We start from the raw sequence: 22,478 nt of genomic DNA, 5'->3' as shown, positions 1-22,478 counted from the left end.
CCTAGCGGGACATATAGGGGACCTAGAGAACTCATTTTTTTTGTATTGGGGTATTTAATGTACTACTTTCAGAATCCCCGGACAGTTCCAGGCATTATGCTTGAAAAAGAGTTGCAGACTGCAGCTTTGAATGAACGCTCACGGTCTAACTCTGTCCTCCCCCCTTCAGGTCCAGGGTTCGCCATCTTCTGCGTCATCCAGCTGCTGCTTCCTGTGATGTCACTGTGGCTGCAGCGTAGCCACGGTGACCACTCTTACTGGGACGTGGCCGCTGCAAACTTCAAACACGCCATCGGCCTGTCCTGCGAGCTGGTGGTGGAGCACGTCAACAGCTTCATCCACTCGGGTGAGACGCAGGGTCACGTGTCTACTTTAGAGATGTTGGGGTTCGGTTTCTCACGACTTTCCAGCTGATGTCAGAGCTTTGGTTTCTCCGTCTCTGATTGCTGTGATGCAGAGGACTCAGTGTCTTTAATCCAAACAGACGTTCACCAGACAACTTGTCACTGTGATGAGAAACACCAAAAAAACGCTGTGTCCGTGTGGCTCAGCCTTCAGAAACTCCCAAATCACCTGAAATCAGTCTTTTGATCACATTGTTGATTAAAAGTAGGGCTGGGCGAGTTAACTCGTTATTATTGCGTTAACTCATTAATTATTTAACACCGATAAATATTTTATCGCGCATTTTAGCGCAGGTTTTTTTTATTTATTTTATTATTGTAAAAGTCTGTCACTCACAGGCTTTTATTTTGGAAAAGTCTGTTGCTGTCTGCTGTGGAACCGGAAAAGAAAGTAATCGGCGGATCCACCAAACATGGAGAAGGGTACGGAACTTTTACTCGGCCATTTTCATTTTAAAGTTCTTCCAGACGGCGGAGTCGACAGAACCAAAGTCATCTGTAAACACTGCCAAGTTGAATTGTCTTCTCAGCGTAGTAGTTCCAGTCTAAAATATCACTTAAAGGCAAAACACACAACTGATAGCAGCAAGTCATTCAAGGAAACAGACAGTGGAGCGAGGCTTCTACATAAAAACTACAGAAAGATGCTGATGTTAAAAGTGTGTTTGCACAACAAATGTTATGGCACTTTCATTCATATGGCAGCACATTTAAAATAAAACTAAATGCTAAAAGCTATACACTACTTTTGGATTCATTTTTGGATTTTGCGTCCAAATGCGATTAATCGTGATTAATCAGGGAAATCATGTGATTAATCAGATTGAAAATTTTAATCGTTGCCCAGCCCTAGTTAAAGGGGAACTCCGGGGCATTTGAAGCGCGTTTCCATTGCTAGAGGTTGTCAAATACTGACAGTAGGACACAGACTGGTGCAAATCTGCGCTCCCTGTGCGGCGATTGCGCTGTTCGCACAGCCTGTCATGCGAGGCTAATGCGTGGTGGCCAACGGGCAAGTGCTAAACCTTCCACGTAAAACAACAACTTGCACACTGCAGAAACGTCACACCACTTTATAAACCATCCGACAATAAAGTCACAAGCCTTACCATCAAAACCATATGCATGGTTCTCACATTACTGGCATGGGGACGTTACAAAACAACTTTATAAATAGCATGTAACTCACCGGTTAGTTGTACGCTCGCGCATGTGAAAGCCCAAAAGAGTCAATGGACGATAATCCCATATACAAAACAATTATATTCTCTAGAAAAACTGCGTTCAAGTATTTAAAACATTACAACAATACATGCCCAGTAATATTGTTATTAAATTAAATTAAATACAATAAAATAACAGTCTTTCCATTGTGCAACTGTTTGGGGTCGTGGCTGCAACCATGAGGCTGTAATAACTTTATTAGCAATCAAGAGAAGTGTTCGTAATAAATCTGTGTCATCATTTTCCTCAAGACCATCTGGTAGTACCCCTAGAATAAAATATGGTGGTTCTAGTGGTAAGTCTATTAATAAGCATTTCTTTATTTCTTTTTTGTACATTTTGCCAGTAACCTGAGAGAATCGGGCAATCCCAAAAAATATGTGTATGGTCCCCCACCATACCACATCCCCTCCAACACCGCCCTGAGGTATTGCTCCATTTTGATATCATTTGTGGCGTCCTGAAGTACCTCATTCTAATCTTCCATCCAAACTCTCTCCAGTTGGGACAGCTGGTTCATTTATGTCCACGTTTGCAAGATTTTTCCCATTGTTCATCAGAAACTATGACGTTCATTTCTAATTCCCATTTTTCTTTAATGTCCATACTATTATCTTTCAAACCTTCTTGCAGTATACTATAGATATGTGATATGAACTTGGTCTTTATTGTGCCTTGAATAGTAGCAATAAAGAAATGTTCTAATTTAGATGCTGGGTTACAAAGGCTTTCCCATTCTTGGTGTTTGTGTAAGTAATGTCGTATGTGTAGATATCTGAAGAAATCATGTTGTGGCAAATCAAATTTGTTTCTTAAATCTTCAAATATTTTTACAGTGTGTCCCTCAAACAGCTGATCCAAAATAACTAAACCTGCCTTCTCCCATCTTTTAAAGCACCCATCAAGACCCGCTGGCACAAAGTCCACATTACTGGCAATCCTTACAGCCCTGGATATGGTCATAGGAAGATGTAATTTTTTCCTCACAATAGACCATATTCTTCTTTTCTTTTTAATCCATATATTATCTATCTTCTCCTTCCCCCACTGATTCTGACTTAAGAGTGAAATTGAATCTAATGAACCATTAGGACAGTCACCTTGTTCCATGTCTACCCATATTGTGTCAGAAAACAAATTGTTTTGAATCATATTTCACATGAAACAAGCTTTTTTTTTTTTTTTCATTTGAAGAGGTTTTTAAGCTAATTTCAAGATCACTTTTAAGTCAAAAGTCCTAAATATCACATCTTATTTCAAGAAATCGTGACAAGCCGATTTTCACTAGTTCCATTGGCAGATTTTTTTTGCTTATTTCAAGCAAAAATGTCTTGTATTTGTTGTTTTTTTACTTATTTTTGGAGGGGCATTTTTTCCAGTTCACACTGTCTACAACGAAATGCAAATCAAATAATCTTTTATACCTCCGTTTCACTTTGTGTAATGAGTCCAAAGTGAAATGGAGCGTGACTGACGGCTCGTTGTTCCACTGCCCTCCTCTTTAGTCAGATTGAATTGTGGCCTGTTTGTGTTTGCAGACATTGGTTACGAGTCGCTCATCAACCTGATGTTGAAGGATCTCTTCAAGCTGCTGGTGGCCTGTGTGTCTGAGCCTGCAGAGACCATCTCCAGAGTGGGCTGTTCCTGCATCAGGTGACAGCTCGTTTCTCAGTTATCTGAGACGCGTTTTATGTTCAGAAGTCTCTCCCCCTCTGTTATTGAGTTCAATGTTTTTTTTCTCTTAAAAAGTGTTTGACTTTTATCCTTAAAAGTTTTTAAATGATAGCTTAAAATCACTTTGTTTCTAGGGTTGTAATAAGAATGGAAGCCCTCAACCCTAACCCAAACATATTTGCTGTCATTTAGCTTCTGAATTGGTTTTATTTAGCGTCAGACAAACTTTGACAGGCGGATCGGTGCGACGTCTGCAGTGATGCGGGCTATGCACCGGTGAAGAATAGGCCGTGGTGAAGAATAGGGCTGAGCAATTTTACCGATACTGCGATATATATGTCGAGATGTTGATATTTCCCAATAAAGTATCGATTTTTCAGCCGCGAATATCGTTTTTTTTTTAAATTTTTTAATTTATTTCTTTATTTTTTTTAAATAATTTTTATTTTATTTATTTTTACTTTTATTTTTAATGCAAACTTTATTGAAAAGTCAGACGTTCCATTGAGTGAAAACACAGAACATTAATATGATACAATACAATGCCAGGAGGTCACATTATACAAAACAGTGAGAAATTCGTTCATATAAATGTTGTACAAAGTGCACAGCTCTCACGTTTGGGACTTGTTCGTTTGTTTCTGTTTGTCTGGTGGTGTTTTCCTTCCGGTTCAAAGGTCGGACCATCAGTCCAATCAGCGACGATTCATGTCAATTCACACTGTTAGAAGAATTTGTGAGCTAATAAAGAGAAGTTGGCGTTAGAGAAAGTTGGATGCTGTACGCAGCAGAACTCTTGCTGCAGGATTTTGCATCAGCTGGAAGCTTTTCAGAGAGTTGCCCCATGATAAGGAATAATGTTTCTAATTTTACATATAAAGTTTTCATGAGCCATAACCTTGTTTCCTAGTTAACTCCTGAAGGCTTTTACCGAAGCAGTTGTTCCCATCCCAGATATTGGGCAAGATTTATAGCCAATCTTCTTCCGTTAGTTATATCTGATGTTGCCTGATGCCAATGATTAAGGTGAATTTAACGTATATGTGTTTCATATTGAAATGTGACACAGCTGATGTGATTTATCATGGTCCAAAGTAGGAGAAACTATTCATGCAGACGGTGGCACTGGGTGACGGTCCTGATCCACCATCACGGGCACTCAGCAGAGAGCCAAACTTGGACTAATCTCCTCCTGAAAATAGTCCCAAACAAATGCATGATTGCAGTGCGAGAACTGATGAAAATCTAGGATCAGTCATTTCTTAAATTGGCTTAAATAAATGTTCTCAGAGGGGGAAAAAAGTCAGCGTGGCCAGAAACCTTTAAGAGATGATGGATTTACTGTCTCTGTGGGATTTGTTGACAATAACACGAATAATAAGCATTAAAGCTACAACAGATCTATGTTTTAGGAATATTATAGACAACATTTAGTTTTTCCTCCCTCTGTCTTATGTAACGTCTTGCTTTTGTTTTGCTTGTGAAGGTATGTGCTGGTCACGGTGGGTCCAGTGTTCACAGAGGAGATGTGGAGGTTGGCCTGCTGTGCTCTGCAGGATGCTTTCTCTGCCACCTTAGAGCCTGTGAAGGTAAACAAACACGCAAATAATAAGAGCATTGTGTCGATCTAAAACTGGATAAATGCAGTCGCATAGAGACACACTCACTCATTGCATCAAGCCGTATAATCCGTCTGCACTCTGGAGCTGCTGGTGGGGACAGAAGTAATCTGAAAGCCTTTGCTGTTAATACTATCACCGAGCTGACATCCCACATTAAGCTTTAGGACCACAGTCAGCCTCAGCAGCCGTTTGTCAGGTTTTCTGCTCCATCTCTGTTTAACACTCTGAAGTATTAAAGCTTTTGTTCTTTTCAAGCAGTTTTATTACAAGCTGAAGGACACAATTATTCACAAGTTGACGTGATTTCCGGAGGTCTTAATGAAATGTTTGACGGACTTTGGTCAAAATAACACAGAAAGACGGTACAACAGCTCCTTTATCCCCCCAAAATAAATATAAGCCTGTATTCACTGTGGTGTGCGGGGACCTACTGACTGCACTCCATCCCTCTTTAACCCCTGAAGCACATATTTACCACATGTTATGCTGGAAAATAGGCTAATAGGCTAAATCAGGGCTATTCAAATGGCCACATGCGGCCCAGAAGCAATACCCGAGTGGCCCAACCTGTGGTTCAGCCAGAGAAAAACCATGAAAAACACAAAATGAGCTCAAAATTCCTACAGTAGATCAGAAAGTGAATGCAACACTCCAGTAGCCTAGCAACACACAACCAACCCACAAGTTACTGATAGAACCGTGTTAGCAGCTCAACTCCAACTGAAAAAGTACGTCTCTGAATGAAAACCGTCGTTTTAACCCTGCCTGGGCGAAAAGATACCGTTTTATTTTACCACCAACTCCAAACGCCAAACCTGTGTGTTTACTTTGCAATGACTTACTGTTGCGGTACTTAAAGATCCACTTCCATCGTTATTTCATTTACAAATATACATATTACTGTGGTCACCACTATGATTGAGTGCATTGTGCATCGTTTCTGTCAAAAATATCGTCCTTGTCTCCTTGTTTCAAGCTGTTTTGTGTGAGCTAGAATTGGCCTGTGTGGCAAACGACTGGCTTTTCCGGTTTTCCTCATGAATATCCGCGATGTGACAATAAGGCACATCTGATTGGTTTCTAAAAAAAAAAAACGTCACGGTGCACACCCCCTAGACCCCAGCTGAGCTGTGCCACTGCCAGCCCGCAGCGCGCTATGTTTGAACTGTGCCCGGAGTTTCTTGCTGCACTGCAACGATTGGCAATCATTGCTGTGAATTTGTGAAAGTTGGCGGATAAAATCATGTCTTCATGTCTTCATGTATTCGCACCGCCTTACTCGTGCGAGTATTGCCGCGGGTGTAAGTTGAATTTACTCGCCTTATTCGCGCGAGTAAAAAACGAGCGAATAGCTCAGGGGGCTGTCCATTTCATTCTCTCATCAACCATGGCTGATATAAGTACCATCGCGTCCTTGTACCTGCTGTGGCAGTCCGAGATTCGTCTGAAACGCACACGCCGTCGTGTCTGGGTTAGTGACATCATCCGGTGGTGCATTCAGCTCGGAGAATTTCACCGCCTTCTCCAGGAGTTGCGTCTGGATGACGGCCGCTTCCAGCGGCATTTCAGGCTCACCAGGACCCAGTTTGATGACCTGCTCGGGAGGATCGGTGCCGTGATCTCTCGGCAGGACACCAACTACAGGCGCTCCGCAGCTGAAAACGTGATTTCAGGTTTATTTTTTTATTTTATTTATTTTATTTAGTCAGGGACCATGTGCAAAGTACATTAATTACAAAGTAAAGAGATGACCTGCACCAGATTGTAGTTTAGAAGCTAATTTCCATCTGCAGTCCCATCTGCATGTCACAGACACGACTCCATTTCAGCTGCGGAGCGCCTGTCCATCAGATTAGCTGTGGCCATGCCAGACAAGGCTATGGGCGAGGCTTACGACCGAGTGACGAATCAAAGTTACGCCTTCTCTCACGCACTCATTTGTCTGTGTCTCTAAGTGGGTTGACCCTTCAATGACCAGTGCAGCCCAAGTAGATCGAATTACACTTTGGCGCGGCGCATACTCATATGACTTGTTGTGACCTACCACATTTTAAAATGAGTGACACAAAAGTGGTTTCCAGCGAAAGTTGGAAACCAACTTTCGTGGTTTTTTACTCCTTTAAGGAGGATAAAACCACCTGGAAAAACACCCAACTTTCCGTGCAAACTTTCCCGAAGGATCTCAAATGAGGACCTCAAAAGTGCAAAGTTGAAGTGTTTAATTGAATGAATGAATGAATGAATGAATGAATGAATGAATTTATTTGACTATTATTTTGTAAAACATGGTACAGCAACTGAACCATACATTAAAAGAAATAAATAGTCAGGGATAACACAAAAAAGCCCTAAGGCTTATTTCCATTGTGGTCCCTGCGTCATACAACAGTAGTCGTACAACTCAAAGAGCCACAGCTGCTTTCCTTTGAGTTTCATGGATTCATGATTGTGGTCGTGGATGAAGTGATAAGTGAGAACACAGTTAAAACGAGTGTAACATCTATTAAAAATGCCCCTGTCAGACACTTCAAACATTCTCACGGTTGAAATCCTTTCTAAAGATGTGTTTGAAACTCTGTGGACTCACCTACTGCTATAGACACGACATCAGCTCTTTTCAGATCTTCCAACAGACAGAGGTGATACTGCACAATTGTGCATATATGTCCGTTTTTTTGGACGGTAAAGTCTTCAGAGAGGAATTGCTCGGTTTACTGCCATTAGACGGGCGCACAACTGGCGAGGTAGTCTTTCAGAAGATGTGTTTATTTCATTTCAAAAGGGAAAACTTTTGTTTTAATGTCTGGGTTATTTCAGGAGTCAGAGTACTGAAACTACCTCAGTTCATTTAAAAGTTTTGAAATGTGTTTTGCAAAAATACGAAGAGGGGAAATGATGAATAAACATCACGTTATTTCATTATATTTGTGTTGGTTTGAAATTTGTCATTACCTCCTCCTTACTGACCGCTCAAAATGTCAGGCCCAGCTTTGATTTGAAGCTTCTGATGGTGATTGTGGTGTACAACAGGGTTCTGTCCTTGGACAACTCTAAACTCTACGGATGTCCAAACTTACTTTCCTGTTCAACCACAAAGGAGTTCACGATTTATTGTCAGGAAGTTTGTCCACGGAGCACTTTTCAAGGTCTTGGTTTTAAAAATCTGGCTGAATTTGTAATTGAATAGCCCTGGGCTCGATGATACAAAGCAAATAGGTAATTTTATGTAAGTTTCAAGCCATTTTTTGCCAGAGAAAGGTGCTTCGTGGACACACTTCCTGACAATAAATCGTGAACTCCTTTGTGGTTGAACAGGAAGGTAAGTTTGGACATATGTAGACTTTAAAAAAAAAAAGATTCGGGTGGTGTCCAAGGACAGAACCCTGTTGTACACCACAATCACCATCAGAACCTTCACATTAAAGATTTCTCTGCCTGTTCTCATGCTCTACGGCACATGCGTCAAACTCAAGGCCGAGAGCGAGAGCTTAAAAGGTCAGATTGTCTAAAAATAAATAATTCAAATACGTGCAGTGACCAAAAACTACATTTCCCACAATGCATGCCGATTATGTTACGCGCGAAGTAACGGTATCCCGCCACAAGACTGCAATGTTTCCAAATGGATGCGATTTTCCCAACAAGTGGAATTGAGAAATACAAATAATGATCCCAAAATGTCCAGGTAGAGAAAAATTGATGCAGATGCCCTTCCATCTGCATCAATTTTTCTGTTTCAAGAAAGATCGGAAGGCGAATTCATGTTTGTGCTTCAAGGTTTCTTGTCTTTTGTGTTCTGAGGCGGTGGTCAAAGAGTACGATCTACGTCCGCATTCTGAGACCAAACACGGAGCTCAGTGTGCCGACATCAGGCATGAAGAAAAACAACAAACTGCCCAAGAATTAAAAGGCAAACTGCGATCGCAGCAGAATGTGCCGCTAAAAGCCACAACCGAAAACAACGTGGCAGTAAAAGCTAGCTTTGTTTGATATTTTAAGTTTGGAACAAAGTAAATGTCATAACTTGTGTTTGATGTTATTTTTCTTTATTCACTTGGATAGTTTGATGGTTGATTGATGGAGTTGATGTGGGTTTCATAACCTGACAAATTAAAATGATTTATGAAATAATAACAGAGCTACAAGCAAACATATTTTTTTTGTTACATCTATGTAAATATATATGTAATATTTGTAACTTGAATAAGTAATAAATTCAGAGTTATTTAACATTAAGGAGTAGTTACATTTATAAGTTACATCTGGCCCTTTGAGGGCAACGATTATGCTGATGTGGCCCTCGGTGAAAGTGAGTTTGACACCCCTGGGCTACGTGCTGTTCTGTCTGTTTTCAATGGGAGAGGTGTGAAGGATGCACCTGGTAAACTCGCTGCCACCCAAAAAAGTGTTTGGAATGAGAACAGACTGGATTTAAATGAACTGCATTCTGCTATCTAATTAAAATTGAATTGAATAAAATTGAGTTTCTACACAGTAAACGATGCTTACGGTCGGACAGGTTGAAAATCACACATAACTGAGAGTGTTTGTGCACATGCTGCATGATTAAATCCCAGGCCGGGCAGCTTTATGAGGACTTGTTGTTAATTTGTTGATGACAGCACCTGCTGTGGTTCGGTAGATTTAAAGAGTTCAGCCTCAGCGTGACTCCAACCCCCTGCTGTTCCATTTCAGCCCCGCAGATCCCAGCTTCCACCGCTGGCTGTGCTCAGTACAGGTGACTCTGTCAGGCGTTTAAATTCGGTGTGCGGCCGCGGCTCTGAGGCAGCTGCTTGCTTTACTGCAGCTAAGCAGCTTTACAGCTCAGAGCTGCTGTGTGTGTGTGCTTCAGAAAGAGAAATGATGATGAAGATAATGATGCCGCAGCCATTCACAGATTTCCTTTGCTCGTCTCCAGGATTCCCAACAGACCGCATGAATACACTTTGTTTTTCTGGGTTACATTCGTAACGTTCTTAGCAAAGAGTTAAAGGGAAAAACAAAACTATGAAGTGAATTGATACGAAAATCGGGATCAAGGGCGATTTTAAAAAAGAAAAAGCCTTGATTGATGCAAAATCTGGTTTAACTCTGCAGTGCATTGGGAGTTTTTAGAGCTTAAGTCGAATATCTCAAATAGCTTACATACTCAAAACATGCTTAACGGGGCAGAGCACCAGAACTTTTATATAACATATTTTCTGACTGTATTGTAGAGCTCAGCGTCACCAAACAAGTCGAACATCAAATAGTTTCCACGGGACTTTGGACCGTTTGTGAAACAGCTCTTCAGTGGCTGAAAGTAACTTATCAAGTACAATTTTCATCATATTTTCAGGTACATTTTAGACGACTTTTACTATATTATTTAAGGTAATATTCAAATCAAAATCAAAGTCAAATTTATTTGTAGCACATTTCCTGTACAAAACAGTTCAAAGTGCTTCACATAAATAAAAGCATTGCAGTAGGGAGTGGAAGAAGCATTAAAAATAAAAGAATATAAAGAGAAACAAATAAAATAATTAAAATTAATTTAAAAACAAGCAACAGTCCAGATAAGTTCAAAGATATCGTGCAGATTTCATGCAGAAAATAAATGCTTTTAACCTGGATTTAAAAATGTCTACAGCCGACACGTATATTTACTTGACATGTTTAGGTACTAGTTGCTGTTACCTGTTAACAGCTTCAACTAAAGGTGATATTTCAGTCCAAGTTCTGTCCTCATGATGTCCAAAATCTCTACAAACTTTTCATATTTGTTTTCCCAATAATCAGCACATTCAGTGTATAAAACTGTCCATAAAGTAGTTTAAACCTGCTCTGGAATCAGCAGCTTTAACAGCTGTTTACAGACCTAACCAGAACTATTACTTTAATACGTTAATTATGTTTATCTGCTAATACTTATGTGCATAAGTCTGAAGCCACAATGCATTTCCTTATAAATCTCCAGGAAATGGGAAACGGGTGCAAACACTAACGGAAATTAATACAGAATATAAGACAAAAACGGATTTTGTTCAGTTCTAAGCAGCTTCAAAACAGGTAGACCGAGCACATGGTTTTATGAAGCAGAGGTAGAGGTCAGGAGGTTGTTTTATTTCTGGTAAGTGAACAGATCGGATAAGAAGTCTAATCACTGTTACCTGGTTGTTGTTGTACATGTTTAACCTAATTTCATGTCAGCAAAGCTATATGAAACACAACCTCTGAGTAAAAATTATTTAACATTCTTTAGCTTTTATTCATCTAGTTCATACAGTTTGTCCAAAGGTCTTCATCCAGCCCTCATTTCTTTATATTTCTCCATTAAAATAATGTTGAGCTCCGGGCTCTGGGGAGGATTCATCCCTCCATCAGACCTGCTGCCACTGATTTTCAGTCCACTTCTTGTGTCCTTTGGCACAGCTCAGCCTTTTCTCCCTGTTTCCCTTCCTTAAGAACGGCTTCTTGACAGCCACCCTTCCATGGAGCCCAGTTCTGATGAGGCTTGGGCCAACAGCAGATGGATCAGCTGAAGGTCCAGATGCATCTCTCAGCTCCTGTGTCAGGTCTTTGCTGGATTTTTTCCTCTTTCTTAAGGACATCACTTTCAGATCCTGTTCATCTGCTGTAGATAGTTCTTTAGGCCTGACACTTCTTCTTTTGTCCTCCACTTGTCCAGTTTCCTCAAATGTTTTAAGGACACACTGCACAGCATGCTGAGATATGCCAAGTTTTCAGCTGACAGCTCTTTGGGAATCACCTTGTTGCTGCAGAAATCCTGTTTTCTGTCTGTCAGACTGTGTTATCTTTGCTGTTTTTCACAGATGCAGCTAAAGAAATGGGAACAAATGATGTGTCTCTGTGACAGGCTGCTGGGAACAAAGTGCCCAAAGATCCAGTTTAAAATGGCTTCTTTGCTAAGTTGTCTGTTCTGTGTGGACACAACACTGGTTCATCCCTTGAGTTAGGAGCCTTTTTCCTGCCTGAATGGTTCATAGCTCAGAGTTAAGTGGTTTAATAAAGAAAAAACACATTCCACTGAAAATGATCAGGTACAAGGACCAGACTGAAACCAAGTGAAAAGTGTCCAAGAAAAACTCTGAAAGAGCTTCAGAAAGCCTGAAGAACTATTGCTCAAGAACACTTTAAAAGAGTACAAGAAAATCTGGCTGCTTGGAAGAAAATAACTGGGTAATAATAAATGTGGGTGGTTTTATTTACTTTTGCACAGAACTTTTTTGGTACTTGGCATCGTTTTGTGCTTTATGTGAGACTTGTTATTAGTATTTAGTATTAGTAACATTGAAAATTTAAGTTTTAAATAGAGCGGATGTAATTAATCTATCATTTCTGGGTTTTAAGAAGGAGGGAATCTAAATAAGTATTGATACTTATTGAGTAGGTTGTTTACCAGAACTGGTAGATCAGCCAGATGCTGGAGTTATAGATTCATGTGTTCCACATCTACACCATAAAACTTTTAAAATCTCCTCCTTTTTTTTGTGTGTTTATGTGTTAAATTTTTAACTGCATAATAGATGTCCTTCTAACAAAGTGTTGACAGGCGCTGAAATAATGAAAGTGTTTACACGTGGACAGGAAACATATTTGTAAAAAGGTGCGCAGGTCCCTGCAGGTCCTTCACATGCAGCCTAAATCCCTAACATGTAGCTTATGCTTTTAAATGCACCAACATGTGACATTTGACTGGGTTTATGGAAAAGCTGCTTTTGTTCGTCACCCCACACATTGAGGTCACATGTGATGCAAGAGAACCACCATACTTTATAATGCTTGGATTATATCATTGGAAACGTAGATATTCATCAGTCCACCACACATGCAGTAGTTACCTTAAATTCACCACTTAAAGGGATAGTTCGCCTCTTTTGACATGAAGCTGTATGACATCCCATATCAGCAACATCATTTATGAACATTTTCTTTCCCCCTGCTGCGTCCTGTGAGCCGAGTTCCAGCCGAGTTTTGGTGTTGACGAAGGTAGTCCGGCTAGTTGGCTGGGGTTTAAAAAAATAAAGCGTTTTGCTTCTTAAAACAATATGCGTTCAAAAGAGTAATACATTTGCGTCACAAAATCGTTCTTCAGGAAAAAGTCAGACCTCACAATCTCTTGGCCCTATTTTCTCTCCCTTCGTATCACTGCCTGCTGTGTAGACCGTGCAGACCGAAGTGCCGACCGAGCAGTCCCCTGCTTTCGAGCAGGAAACATCGTAACAGGCGCGGCTGCCATATTGCTAATATGGGATATCATACAGCTTCGTGCTTCAACTATCCCTTTAAGACTCCTCTAAACATCTAAACAATTCTGCTCTAGTTATTTTGCACATTTATCTCATAAACCAACACGTTTATGTTCACCTTCAAAATGTTTGCCAGTGTGTGACGGCAGAGCAGCAGAACCCTGTGTTTTACACCTTTACACATTGTCAGCTGCTGCCTTGCAAACATGAGACAACATGTCATGGCGTTTTGCTTCCTCTTGGGCAGAAGTTGCGTTAGACCTTTTGGTTGTCCGTCATTTAGACTGACAGGGTCGTAAAAATCCTGTCGTAATCTATTTTTACCCGCTTTCATTTTAAAAATGATATAAATTCTGGGAAGAAGTGAAACCGTGTATTGAGGAAATATTAGAGATACAGTTACGTTTAGAACCAAAACTTTTTTCACTGGGTATCTATCCAACTAGATTCAAGATTTCAAGAGGGTTTATTGTCATTCCAGCCATAAACACAGTATACAGTGCAATGAAATAACGTTTCTCGAGAAGTTTTTCAGTGCAACAATAAAGAACAGCTGGGACAACAGAGGTGATCAGATCAGTCTCTGAGCGTTGAGGAGTCGTATGGCCTGGGGGAAGAAGCTGTTTTGTAGTCTGGTGGTGACAGACCGTATGCTGCGGTACCTTCTGCCAGATGGGAGGGGTGAGAAAAGTCTATGTGAAGGGTTTAAGAATCCTGGTTGACTTGCGGATGCAGCGTGTGGTGTAGATGTCTGAGACGGAGGGGAAAGTGGCTCCAATGATCTTTTCAGCCGTCCTCACCACACGCTGAAGGTTTTTGCGGTCCAGTTGGGTGCAGTTACCGAACCAGGCGGTGATGCAGCTACCCAGGAGGCTCTCTATGGTCCCTCTGTAGAAGGTGGTGAGAATGGTGGGAGGGAGGTGGGCTCTCTTCAGCCTTCTCAGGAAGTTGAGACGCTGCTGAGCTCCAACTGTATCATAAGAAAGAAACATCGCTTATTTTTAGACGTCGGCCTGCTGTTGGCCAAAGGAGTCATTGCAATGGCTCGGAAAGAGGTGGATAGACCAAGGATAAGTAAATGGCTTTCAGAGTTAACAACGACTCTACAACACCGTACGCATTCAGGGGGAGGCAACCCATGTTTGATAGCATCTGGGGCCCCCTTAGAAACTTTCTTGCAAATAAAGGCTGTGTTCAAAACCGCATAATACATACTGCATACTTCCATAGTACATACTCATCGATCAGACAGTATGCAGAGCGTTTACCCACAATGCATTTCGCTCCTACCCGAGCCGAAATCAGCCGGCCTGAAGCTGATTTCACTTAAGCTCTAAACTCTGTAAACTTTAGTAACATTTGAAACATTTTCAGGCGAGAAAGTAGTCGTTTAGATCCCCAACGTGTTGAAAACCTGACAAAATACCGGCTATTTACAATTTTGTTCTGACAAATTCGGCGCTACTAAAACTAGCCGCAGTGAGCAACACACTTCCGGTTATTTTCACAAAATAAAATACCCGTTGCCTTTTTATAGGGAAAGCCATTACGATACAATTGGTGCTTTTGTTTTGAAAACAGGAAGTGAACCTACCCTCGTTGTAGCTAGCTTGAAACTGCCATTTTGACATGAAATGACGATCGGCGACGTCACGTTACGTTGCATCTTGGGTAGTTTGAGTATGAGTAGTAACCTCATGATGCATACCCAACATTTCGGAGAATCTAGTATGCATCCGGGAACTTCTCGCTTACTCAAACTCGCAGACTAACTCAAAAAGTTAGTAGGAGAAGTAGGAGAAGTATGCGGTTTCGAACACAGTCAAAGACTTGTCTGGTTTGGTGGAAACTCCCGGGGATGACCCATAAGTAGCAGTCTGCAGTCCAAATGTTAACTGTGTGCTGTTGAATGACCACTTTCTAATTTATGTGTAGTACTTATTCCCATCTTCTATTACTTACTTTTGTACTATTTGTATTATTATTTTATGGTGTATTTAACTCCTTTTTTTCCTCCTTTAGTTATTTTTATTTACTTATCTTTGTTGTTGTTTGCTGTTATGTCTTGTTCTGTATGGCTTGGGGCAGGAGTTTTGAGTCCCAGTGGGTATACTTGTGTGTTATTATGTTTGGAAATAAAAGGTTATCCCTGATCATCGGCATCTGTTTTGTTGAAACTCTTTTTGTAGAATCTTCTCGCATGCTTCCATAGTGGTTCGGACAGCTTCTCCGGAGATGCCTGTGAGGTGAAGGTGGCGGCGCCATCTCACTCGCCATCGGCCGAAGCAGAATACTGGAGGATCAAAGCTATGGCTCAGCAGGTCAGTCCGAGAGTTTCTGACACAACTTCACCTACTTTTAAGCTGCCTGGAGAGAAGAAGAAGTCGGGCCTACGTGATCAAGCTGTGGTCAACTAAGATCGAATGTTATTACACAGTAATAACACAGTAACGTGTCCTCTTTTGGTCCCAGGTCTTCATGTTGGACACCCAATGCTCTCCAAAGACGCCCAACAACAAGGATGGCTTTGAACACGCTCAGTCCTGCGTGCTCATCATCGAAATGCCGTCCGACCAGCAGTCCAACGGACACACACAGAAAAGGTGGACAGTAAACACACTCTTTGGTGTCCGAGTGATAACAATCAGTGGGGTCACATGGCACTGAAAGGATCAGATTATTGGCTAAAATACAATAAGACTGAGCTGAGTAAGGGTAATTCTCCTTGGATATATGGCGGTGAATGAATGGGATCAGAGGCACAAAGCGTGTCATACCCCGGTATGATAGGTGGCGCTGTACCCATTCCAACTATTGCTAATAGAGCCACTTCCTGTTGACCTCTTCACCACCAACAACAACAACAAACTCAGGCATTGGAGAAAGATGGAGAACGCAGAGCAAGATGAAGCTACGTCCCTCTACATTTGGTCTGTGATGAGCTGCTTGTTGCACAAACTCGATGCCCAACGGAGCATTCTCCATCGCGTTGTTTGTTTCTTTCTGACGGCGACAACAACAGTAATATCGTCTCCTTTGACTTCCGGGTCACGACCCCGGGAAAACATCTGGAGCATGCGCAGAACGCAAAGTCTAATTCACCACGTGCTTCAGCGTCTACAAGCAGGTTTAGAGTGACTTTCAACCCAGTTATCTCGGGGTCTTAATCCGATCCGATCCAATTCTTAGTCAGATTAAGGTGTCTACATGAACTTAATAACTCAGTCTGATTATAATTTAGCCAATAATCCGATCCTTTCAGTGCCATGTGACCCCACTGAGTTACTTAACTAAAACTGCTCTGCTCCTGACTAAACTCGTCTCTGATCACATGAATGTTCTCCTTTTGGTTTAAGCCAGAGATGGGACCAAGTCACACATGTGCAAGTCTCAAGTCTTAGCTTTCAAGTCCCAAGTATTTTTTTTCTTGGTCAAGTCAAGTCATCTTATTATTGCAATTTTACCCGCAGAATCTGATCTTAATAAAGTGAAAAGACAAGATATAAGTAACTGTCAGTAAACATCATTGGCCAATGTGTCCAACCTGTCCACCCCGTATCATATCAAGCTAACATTAGCTAACTACAGACTAGGCTAACAGGATAATATTAGCTCATTTGAGCGAAGAGGGTCAGCGTTGGTAAATATCTTGAGACTTGGGCTCTTACAATCACTGACCGAGTTGGTAACCTCGGAGTGTTGATAGACTCAGATCTGACTTTCAGCAGCCACATCAAAGCGGTCACCAAGGCAGCTTTTTACTAGCCTGGCTCTCACGCAGACCCTTCGTGCTTCGTGCATCTTCGTTACACTTCGTGAGCTCGCACTAGGGTCTGGGCTCGCCTTGTTGAGCCCGAAGTCTTCGGTTACCCCATAACCGGGCCAATCATAATCGTGGGGCGGGGTGTTAACAGGTATGACGTAGCATCCGGCGCGACAACGAACACAGTCAAACACAGCCATTGCCGGACGATTAGCTGCTGCTAGCTCCTGCTTTGCTCGCTGCTGTTGTGTTTTGTTTATTTTCCACCACAGACTGAAAGACTGGTCGCGCTCCAACGCGTCACGTCCGCTTTCGATATGATTGGTCGAAGTAGTACGTGACACACACATTGAATTCTCCAATCAGGTTCGAGAGGTTTTTGAATACAATCCCCGCCTACTCACAGCAGAGAACAGCTAGGCAACCGACAAAATTCCAGATGGATGAGAAACATCCATCTGCGTGAGAACCAGGTTAGCTTTTTACCACCTCAGAAACATCAACAGAATTAAAGGTTTCCTCTCCCAAACAGACCAGGAGAAACTCATCCATGCATTCATCTCCAGTAGACTCCATCACTGTAATGCTCTTTTAACTGGACTTCCCAAAAAGAGCATTAAACATTTGCAGCTCATCCAGAACGCTGCTGCTGGAGTTTTAACCCGGACTAAGAGATCTGAACACATCACAGCAGCTTTAAAATCTTTACTCTGGCTTCCAGTCAGTCATAGAATAGATTTTAAAAGCCTGCTGATGGTTTACATCTGTGATCTGTTCAGAGAATATAAAGCCAGCAGAGCTCTTAGATCCAAGGACTCAGGTCAGCTGGTCCAGTCCAGAGTCCAGACTAAACATGGAGAAGCAGCATTTAGCTGTTCTGCTGCAAACAAGTGGAACAAACTGCCAGTGGAGATTAAACTTTCACCAAATGGAGACATTTTTAAATCCAGGTTAAAAGCATTTCTTTTCTCATGCGTCTATGCATGAAATCTGCACGATATCTTTGAATTTATCTGGACTGTTGCTTGTTTTTACTCATTTAAATTATTTTATTTGTTTCTCTTTATATTCTTTTATGTATTTTAAATGCTTCTTCCACTCCTTGCTGCAATGCTTTTATTTTATGTGAAGCACTTTGAACTGTTTGTACATGAAATGTGCTATATAAATAAATTTGATTTGATTTGATTTGATTTGACAAACACTTACTGGTCAGAATGGATCTTCAAATGACGAACAAAGTTCGAAGTTATGCTAGATGCTTAACACTCAAGTCATTCAAGTCATCGTGTCTCAAGTCAAGTCAAGTGCCGAGTCTTTAACTTCCAAGTCCGAGTCGAGTCTCAAGTCTTTTGTTTTTTGTCAAGTCAAGTCACAAGTCATCAAAACAGCGACTCGAGTCGACTCGAGTCCAAGTCACAGTGACTTGAGTCCCCATCTCTGGTTTAAGCTGAGTCACGGTATCTTTTTTTAAGGTGTGAACAGTTAATATTTCTTAGTTCAATAAATGTTTCACATTTGTAAGACTGTACAAAAGACTTCAAGGCAGTGACAGTCATTCCAGGAACAGATTATACCTGCCATTAACTCTCTGCTTGTCTTTCTGCTGCTGTGTGACAGGAAAATTGGGTAAGGCTGTTTTTTTATGACAGATGTTCATATGCAGCATCCATCTGTATGATGTCGTAATCTCACTTCTTCCTCCACCAGATATTAAACACATAGCGTGATAAATTAGTTGTGTGGCCAAATGTTTGGAGTCCTGGAATCTACACAATGATTATCAGCTCCAGATGAAAGTCGTATTAGTTAAAATTTAAGGATCCAGAGCCACAGTTTTGAGTTTTTTTGCTCATTTTTGGAGCAAGAAATCGACAACAATAAGGTTTTGTTGTTACTAACTGCTTTATTTGTTTAACATGATGAATTCTAGATGTTTTTCACTGACACCGAAGGCTGTTTCTGACTCTTCATACTGAATGAATGTCGTCTGACCACTGTTCAGGATCCCGTTCCGGACCATCGTGGTGAGCCTGCTGTCCCACCAGGTTCTGCTCCAGAACCTCTACGACATTCTGCTGGAGGAGTTCGTCAAGCAGCCTGAAGGCAACGAGAAGGTCACGCCGGTGACCTCCGACCCCAGCAGAGCCGCAGCCAGCTTCCTGCGCTACATATCTATGACCAATTTGGCCATAATTCTGGATCTGCTGCTGGACTCTTACAGGTGGCTGCAACAAGGAGGCGCTGTTTGGATCTATGCTCGGGCTGCTTTTCAGTAATCACCAGTTTTCATCTGCGTTCATCTGTGTAGGACGGCGCGGGACTTCGACACTCGGCCTGGTCTGAAATACCTGCTGATGAAGGTGTCGGGCGTTTGTGGAGCGGCAAATCTTTACCGTCAGTCAGCCATGAGCTTCAACCTGTACTTCCAGGCCTTGTTGTGTGCAACGCTAAGCCAGGCTGAGAGCATGACCGCACAGCAGGTGGGAACCCATCAACAAAACGTCTGTGATGTTCGTTTAAAGTGATGTGGCTCTACTGAAAGAACGTTTCAGCATGAGCTTTCCTAATCCTGGAGCCTCGAGTAGAAATCGCTTAGAAAAGGTTACATGCAGTGTTTTCAATTTGTAAATCACAAGGTGCCGGAACGTAAAGCACATATGACAGCATAGGGATGACGAGACGGGCACTGGTCCCTGAACGCATACAGAAAACGGTGCTGAAAAAAACCTAAAAATGCCCACTGACAATGCTGTGGCACTTACAAGCATTAAAGGGATAGTTCGCTTCTTTTGACATGAAGCTGTATGACATCCCATAGTAGCAATATCATTTATGAACATTTTCTTACCCCCTTGCTGCGTCCTGTGAGCCGAGTTTCAGCCTCGTTTTGGTGTTGATGAAGGTAGTCCGGCTAGTTGGCTGGGGCTTAAAAAATAAAGCGTTTTGCTTCTCAAAACAATATGCGTTCAAAAGAGTAAGACATTTGCATCACAAAATCGTTCTCCAGGAAAAAGTCAGACCTCACAATCGCTTGGCCCTATTTTCTCTCCCTTCGTATCACTGCCTGCTGTGTAGACCGTGCAGACCGAAGTGCAGACCGAGCAGTCCCCTGCTTCCGAGCAGCAAACACCGTAACAGGCGCGGCTGTCAGCAGGCAGGCAGTCTGACTTTTTCCTGGTGATCACATTAACATCTTAATGTCGCCTAACAAGTCTTTGTGCTGAAAGCTCTGTTTCACGTTTCAACCCTTCGTGGTGCTCAGGTGAAGAGGATCCTGTTTGAGGAAGAGGAAGGGAGCTCTGACTCCTCCCACCCTGGCTCGGCCTCCTCAGAGGACGAAGACATCTTTGAAGAAACGGCCCAGGTGACACAGATAGAATATCCTGTGAAATCACATTTTTTTTTTCCATCTTAAAATCTTCAAAACAGGAAATATCAGCTAAAAGCTGCTAAAAAATAATCCAGGGCTGTGTTCGAAACCGCATACTACATACTTCCATACTGCATACTCATCGATCAGACAGTGTGCAGAGCATTTACCCATAATGCATTTCGCTCCTGCCCGAGCCGAAATCAGCCGGCCTGAAGTTGATTTCACTTAAGCTCTAAACTCTGTAAACTTTAGCAACATTTGAAACTTTTTCAGGCGAGAAAGTAGTCGTTTAGATCCCCAACGTGTTGAAAACCTGACAAAATACCGGCTATTTACAATTTTGATAGCCGCAGTGAGCAACGCACTTCCGGTTATTTTCACAAAATAAAATACCCGTTGCCTTTTATCATAGGGAAAGCCATTACGATACAATTGGTGCTTTTGTTTTGAAAACAGGAAGTGAACCTACCCTCGTTGTAGCTAGCTTGAAACTGCCATTTTGACATGAAATGACGATCGGCGACATCACGTTACGTTGCATCTTGGGTAGTTTGAGTATGAGTAGTAACCTCAACTACAACATTTCGGAGAATCTAGTATGCATCCGGGAACTTCTCGCATACTAACTCAGAAAGTTAGTCGGAGTAGTATGCAGTTTCGAACACAGCCTATTCAATTCAATTCAATTCATTTTTATTTATATAGCGCCAAATACAACAAATGTCATCTCAAGGCACTTAGATAGTAAGTCCAATTCAAGCCAATTGGAATTCAATTAATTAATAATAATCATAATTCATAAAATAATCCAATTCGTTCATATAGAGCCAATTCAAAAACAATTTCCTAGCTAAGAAAACCAACAGATTGCACTAAAAACTTTTTGTTTTTCGGTCCAATCTCCCGGCCTGAGCGTGCCTGAGGCGACTGTGGAGAGAAACGACTCCCTTTTAACAGGAAGAAACCTCTGGCAGAACCAGACTCAGGAAGGGTGGCCATCCGCCTCGACCAGCTGGGGTTTGAGAAGACAGAAAGGGGGGGGGGGGCGCAGAGGCGGCGGCGGCACTGTAACACCATTCAAAGGATATCTGTTGGAACAGGAAAACACGAGTTAATGACCACAATAATATCATATATACATAAAGAGAGTAAAGTGAGGAAAGGTGTGACAGATGAGGCCCCCCAGCAGTCTAGGCCTATAGCAGCTTAACTATGGGATGTTTCAGGATTACCTGAGCCATCCCTATTCAAGGTAAACACAAGAAACTTGTGCTAACGAAAAAATAAATAATAAAATAAAGGACCAGACTCAGTGAGTAATTCCCTATACTCCCTATATAGATCTGCTCCTCACACCACAACAACCATATTTTTACAGCCACAAGCTACCTCAGCCTCTCACCAACTGCACACCAGTCACAGCGGGGTGGGGATGCAAACCCTGGTTCGGGTAGGGGGAGAAATAAAAGAGGTAAGATAAGCGGGAATGGGATTCAAACCCTGGTTCGGGTAGGGGGTAATGAAAGTATAGAGGGTGCCAGAGGTGGAGGCAGAACAAGACACACTAGCAGATACACTATCAGATTCAACAGACCTAACTATAAGCTTTATAAAAAAGGAAAGTTTTAAGCCTGGTCTTAAAAGTGGAAAGGGTGTCTGCTTCCCGGACATTTACTGGCAGCTTATTCCACAATAGAGGGGCCTGATAACTGAAGGCTCTGCCTCCCATTCTACTTTTAGAAACTCTGGGAACCTCAAGTAAACCTGCAGTTTGGGAACGAAGTGCTCTGTTAGGAAAATATCTTACAATGAGATCTTTAAGATATGATGGAGCTCGGTCATTAAGAGCTTTATATGTAAGGAGAAGAATCTTAAATTCTATTCTGAATTTAACAGGGAGCCAATGAAGAGAAGCTAAAACTGGAGAAATATGATCTCTCCTGTTAGTTCTCATCAAAACTCTGGCTGCAGCATTTTGGATCAACTGAAGGCTTTTCAGAGAATATGTGGGACAGCCCAATAATAAAGAATTACAGTAGTCCAATCTTGAAGTAACAAATGCATGGAATAGTTTTTCTGCATCACTCTGAGACAAGATGTTCCTGATTTTAACAATATTACGAAGGTGAAAGAAGGCAGTCCTAGAAACCTGTTTTATATGCG

General features: G+C 41.8%; 1 protein-coding gene across 2 annotated transcripts in view; it reads left to right on the top strand.

The window, feature by feature from the left end:
- The window catches only part of arfgef3 (ARFGEF family member 3), a 99,660-nt gene that overhangs the window by 64,080 nt on the left and 13,102 nt on the right, over window positions 1–22,478 (top strand). For both annotated transcript variants that reach the window (XM_075481130.1, XM_075481120.1), the window contains exons 31-38: window positions 170–346; window positions 3,167–3,281; window positions 4,789–4,891; window positions 15,366–15,497; window positions 15,649–15,779; window positions 18,945–19,163; window positions 19,251–19,422; window positions 20,205–20,306. In XM_075481130.1, coding sequence (XP_075337245.1) covers window positions 170–346; window positions 3,167–3,281; window positions 4,789–4,891; window positions 15,366–15,497; window positions 15,649–15,779; window positions 18,945–19,163; window positions 19,251–19,422; window positions 20,205–20,306 — 1,151 coding nt within the window. The remainder of the gene's footprint in view (window positions 1–169; window positions 347–3,166; window positions 3,282–4,788; window positions 4,892–15,365; window positions 15,498–15,648; window positions 15,780–18,944; window positions 19,164–19,250; window positions 19,423–20,204; window positions 20,307–22,478) is intronic.

Source organism: Odontesthes bonariensis, chromosome 2 (assembly GCF_027942865.1).
Source record: "Odontesthes bonariensis isolate fOdoBon6 chromosome 2, fOdoBon6.hap1, whole genome shotgun sequence".
Lineage (NCBI taxonomy): Eukaryota > Metazoa > Chordata > Actinopteri > Atheriniformes > Atherinopsidae > Odontesthes > Odontesthes bonariensis.
This window is presented reverse-complemented; position numbering and strand designations above follow the sequence as displayed.